The sequence below is a fragment of the Crocuta crocuta genome, unplaced genomic scaffold, assembly GCF_008692635.1.
Source record: "Crocuta crocuta isolate KB4526 unplaced genomic scaffold, BGI_CrCroc_1.0 scaffold111, whole genome shotgun sequence".
Lineage (NCBI taxonomy): Eukaryota > Metazoa > Chordata > Mammalia > Carnivora > Hyaenidae > Crocuta > Crocuta crocuta.
In genome coordinates this window covers 3,903,547-3,908,363 of record NW_027527611.1, presented here as the reverse complement: position 1 = coordinate 3,908,363, position 4,817 = coordinate 3,903,547, and the positions used below count along the sequence as shown (strand labels likewise).

At 51.9% G+C, this 4,817-nt stretch overlaps 1 protein-coding gene across 1 annotated transcript in view; it reads right to left on the bottom strand.

Annotated features, from left to right (window-relative positions):
* Window positions 1-6: 6 nt before the first annotated feature.
* DLGAP2 (DLG associated protein 2) overlaps window positions 7-4,817 on the bottom strand; it is a 608,379-nt gene continuing 603,568 nt past the window's right edge. Inside the window, exons 17-18 of the mRNA XM_077771905.1 lie at window positions 3,490-3,642; window positions 7-612 (exon numbers count right to left, since the gene is read on the bottom strand). Of these exons, the coding sequence (XP_077628031.1) occupies window positions 394-612; window positions 3,490-3,642 (372 nt within the window). The 3' untranslated portion in view covers window positions 7-393. The remainder of the gene's footprint in view (window positions 613-3,489; window positions 3,643-4,817) is intronic.

Here is a 4,817-nt window from a genome sequence, read left to right as displayed (position 1 = left end):
GCAGGTTCCACTGGGCGTGTGGCGAGGGGCAGGATGCACCGCGTCCAGTTATCTGTTATTCTTGCCTCGAGTTATCCCACGATTTATAAAAATATAAATAACAAAATGTGAGCTGGGCTCCATCTGGAGAGGTGTTTCCCATGACCCTCTGAGAGCAGAGTGGATCAGGTAGGGGTCCCCGTGCCGCGCGTGAGACCATGGCGGGGGGGACAAGAAGGGGGCAGCTGGCCTGGCCGGGGCTCGGCGCACGGCAGAAGTGAACGCATTCCGGTGTGGCTACGGCACAGAGAACACGACAGGGCGTATTCGGTGGAGAAACGAGACCAAAATCGCTGGGTAGGTGAGAAACTGTACAAGCGTTTTGTTAAAAAGAAAAGAGAGGGAAAGGCGCCCCTAGAGGCGTGTCTGGGCCTCCGGGATGTAGATCTCGATGCTGTCTGCGCGCTCCGAGGCCGAATTCTGGCGGAAGGAGGCCGCCCGCTTGGCAGCCATGAGCCGCCTCCGGGCTTCCTGACGTTGTCTGTCCGGCAGGTCCAGGGACTTTTCTCTCGTGATAGGAAATTTTCCTTTGGGGGGCTTCTTTGGTATTGGAGGGGGGACCTTTCTTTCTTCCTGAAAAGCATCACAAGTCAAAATTGGGGACATCAGAGGGGGCTGGCGCCAGTCCGCGAGTGCCCGCAAGCTGCCCTGGACACCCGGCCCCACGCCCCCTGACTTTGGCCTTGCCGCCTGCCTGCTGGGCACTGTGACTTCCCTCACCCCTCAAGGGCAGGGAGACGGGTTAGGTGACAGCCTTGCACGTAAGGAACCAAGTCCTGCACAGTAACACGGAACGCCTCCTTGGTCTCAGGTTTACTTTCGTGTTGTTGCTAGATTAGCTTCCTTGGCCTTCTCTGAGCACTGGCAAATGCCCACGACTTCAGTCCTCGAGCATCCCAGGCATTTTGGAAGGTGTTGCTTGACATCCCTGTCACGTACTACAGACTTTTCAACGTACTCTGGATCCTAAGCACCTTCATGAAAACCATCTTATGTGGGGGAGCTATTGGACAAATTCCCTGTTATGGGCCTAAAACTCTTTGACATTGACTAGATAAATAGAGAGATGATAGATAGATAGATAGATAGACAGATAGATAGACAGACAGCTAGATATGATGGATAGATGGATAGACAGACAGACAGACATGATGGATAGATAGATATCTAGATAGCTAGACAGACAGTCAGATAGATTTGATGGACTGATGGATGGATGGATGGATAGATAGATGGATAGACAGATAGATAGGTATGATGATGGATGGACAGATGAACAGACAGATTGATAGATAAACAGGTAGATAGGTAGATAATAGATTAAATGACAGATAGATATGATGGATGGACAGTAGATAGGTAATAGATGATAGATAGATAGATAGACAGACAGATATGATGGATGGATGGATGGAGGGGTGGACAGATAGATAAGATAGATTTTTCACCTGCTTGGTAAAAACATACAAATAATTACTTGTGACCTTTAGCTCATATTCTTAAATATGTCACAAAAATATGTGTATGCCTTTTCCAGAAGGCTAAATCACACAGTTCTGCAGCAAATACAATATATACCATTATATCCCATCTTTACTGTTCTGGTGAAAGGCCTGTGGCCCCAACCCCCATGTTATTTAACGCGGATCCTATCTAACAAAGCTGGACCCAACCCGGACTGCCCTTCCCAGCAGGTGATGACAGGGCCCTGCATAGCCAGCCACCTCCTTCCCAGGGAAGGTTCCTGGCAGAAGGTGCTGGAACCCTTTCCTTTCATGGGCACGCATCTAGTTGTCGGGGGACCCCCTCCCCCTATGTCTTACTCCCTTCAGCCTCTGCAAACGGGCCAGACGCGCTAGGACACCGTGGGGGAAGGCACAGCGCGGGCAGACCCGCGTGGCAGACCCCACTGCTGTGCAATGTGGGTTTTGGAAGGAAGACTGCTTTGGTGTCTGATACTTTATTCCCATGGTGTACTTTTAAACGACTCGGCCCAGAACGACTTCTTCCTGACCCTGGCAGGCATCTTCGACAACGAGGGTAATGGGTTTGTTAAGGATTTCAGCTCTTTCAAAAGTTAGTTCCTACGTTAAGCACATGACTGTCTCTACCTATTTCTTTTCTCTTCAATCATTAGCCTCTCAAGTGTGGGGCTTTAGGAAATACACAGGAGGGATTCTTGTGGGAGTCTCCTGTTTACAGGCGTACTGTGGCAGGAGAGGGTTGACCAGGTGGCCCTGCGGGTGGACAGGACAGAGTGGCTCACGAGCCCACGGCTTGGGGCTCGGTGGTGTGGCTGTCTACTGTCTGCAGTGGGGTGTACACCTTCAGCAAGAGGACCCTTCTCTCTGCATAGCTTAGGTAGAAGGGCTTATACTAGTTGTCAGTTACCGAAGAATAAAAAATAGGAGGGATCATTGCAAATCCTCGGAAGGATGAAATGGGTTCTAGTTTTAGTATTTTATCAGAAGTGTCTTCATTGGCAGTCACTTAGGATCTCCTTCACCTCAAAACCAAACCACAGAAAGGACTTGCTAATGTACCGTTTATGGCTTACAGACGGCCTATGCCTTCCTACTTCCCTCTGCCCCCTAGTCTCAGTAAAGAGGGGGCGTGACAGTCATCCGCAGTGACATCTATGACATTGAGGCCAGAACTCCACCGCCACAGTCAGCGGCACCTTTGGGGGAAGACTGAGGGTGGCGGTGATGGCTTTCTTCTCATCAGCTATGCAGACATCCTCTGCTGCATGTTAACACCACCCCGAAGTGTGCTGGATGAATTTCATCATTTTATTTGAATCAATAATGTCTACCTAGAAAATCAGATTCTGATTACTTTAAAATGTGTTAGGAAATCAATGTATTTATTGCTAATTAAGACCTAACTATTAGCCCTACTAAGGATGATATCTGAAGGGGAAAAGTCAAATCATAGGAATTTAATGGAAACTTTCAGGAAAGTATTTAAGGGCGAAGGCTGAGAGATCTATGGGAAGTTTACATCTCCAACCTGTTCAGTGGAGCCCACAATGTTTGCTTGTCTTCCAGAAACACCTGGAAAGTTCATCTGAATAGGAAGTAGTCATTGTAACCAGGCCTCAAGCCTTCCTTGTAGAGAATCATCTTGGTATAATCCAAGTACAGGTTTGATAAAGACACAGGGTAAGATCCCTGTAAGAAACGAGCCTCTCGGTCTGCGTGTGCCTTTCCATTAGAGTCCCAGCGATATGGCAGGAAGGGCCCTGTTACTCGCTACCCCCGGCCAGCGGCTTTCATCCCAAGTCAGCTTAACGCTGGCTCTGCGCGCGCACACACCTGCACACCTGATCGCGTGCCTCTGACCCGAGACCACGACGCACAACGGAGCGCCTCTCGTGCGGCCGGGCTGGACGCCGGGAAGCCCGCGTGGAATGGCGCGTAGGGAGGGCGCGAGGCCCGGGTGGGTTACCTTTCTTTCCGGAGACTCGATTATCTTCCAGTCGTTGAGCTTCAGCTGGTGCAGCTCGTCAAACTTCATGCTGACGTCCTCAACGGACAGCTGCAGCATGTCCCAGTAGCCCGCCAGGTCCTGGGAGGTGGGTCTCGGCATGGCGCTGGGGTCCTGAGGACACACGGGCAGGAGTCGGAGCGCGAAAACCCCCGGGCGGCCCAGGGCTCGGGGTGGGGCGTGGGTGGCGCTGCTCCTTCCTGCAGGCGCTTTTCAAGGAATCAGACTTGGGGGAGGTGAAGTCATGCCCTGATGTGAGTATCTGGGAGGGCCCACAAAGGGCCAGTAAGTCTATGCAGGCATTTGCCGCCTGTTAAAGAATATACAACGTACTGGGTGACTTCACCTCTATGACATTCTAGAAAACACAACACTGTGCGTCAGCAAAAAGCTGAGTGGTTGCCAGAGGTCAGGGCCCGGACTGCAGAATGCCACAGTAGTGGCTACGTGTCACTGTACATCCAAACCCAGCCCACGTACGGTGGCAGAAGTGACCCTGACGTGAACCCCGGACGCTGGGTAAGGATGCGTGTCCACGCGGGCTCACGGACCGTATGACACGCACCTTCTGTTGGGGCTGTTGACAGCGTACGCATGCCCACGTGGTGTCACAGGGTGGGTGGGAAATCCCTGTACCTTCCCCTCAGTATTACCATGAAACTAACCCTGCTCCACAAAATGAGCCTGAGTAAAGAAAACACACTTGGCGCGCTCATTCACTGTTCTGCTTTCACGATGCTTTTGTAGACCTTGAAAATGGTGGCAAATAGTAAACTTTTAAATGCTCGGCTGTTCCTAGAAGCAGGAGGCAGCCGTGCAGGGATGCGTGTCTGGCAGCGGCCGTGAGGCTGGGCTTGGAGCCTGTTCCTGCCCCTCTGATCTTAGCGTTCATTCTAATGGCCGTGTATTTCCTTTTTTTTTTTTATGTTGATTTATTTCTGAGAGAGAGAGGTGGGGGAGGGGCAGAGAGAGAGGGAGACACAGAATCCGAAGCAGCTCCAGGCTCCGAGCTGTCAGCACAGAGGCCGACACGGGGCTCGAACTCAGGGACCGTGAGATCATGACCTGAGCCGACGTCGGACGCTCACCCGCCTGAACCCCCGGGGCCCCTGTGTGTTTACTTTGCTCCCGTGTAGAAGGAGGATGACTTTTATGGAGATAATTTATGATGGTACGGAAAGCTCGCCGACAGGTGCCAGCATGTGGCAGAGCGGACGACGCCTCGGAGCCACACAGTGGCGGGCTGGGAGCTGGTGAGGCCCAGGGAGGCGCCCCGCAGCGCACAATTT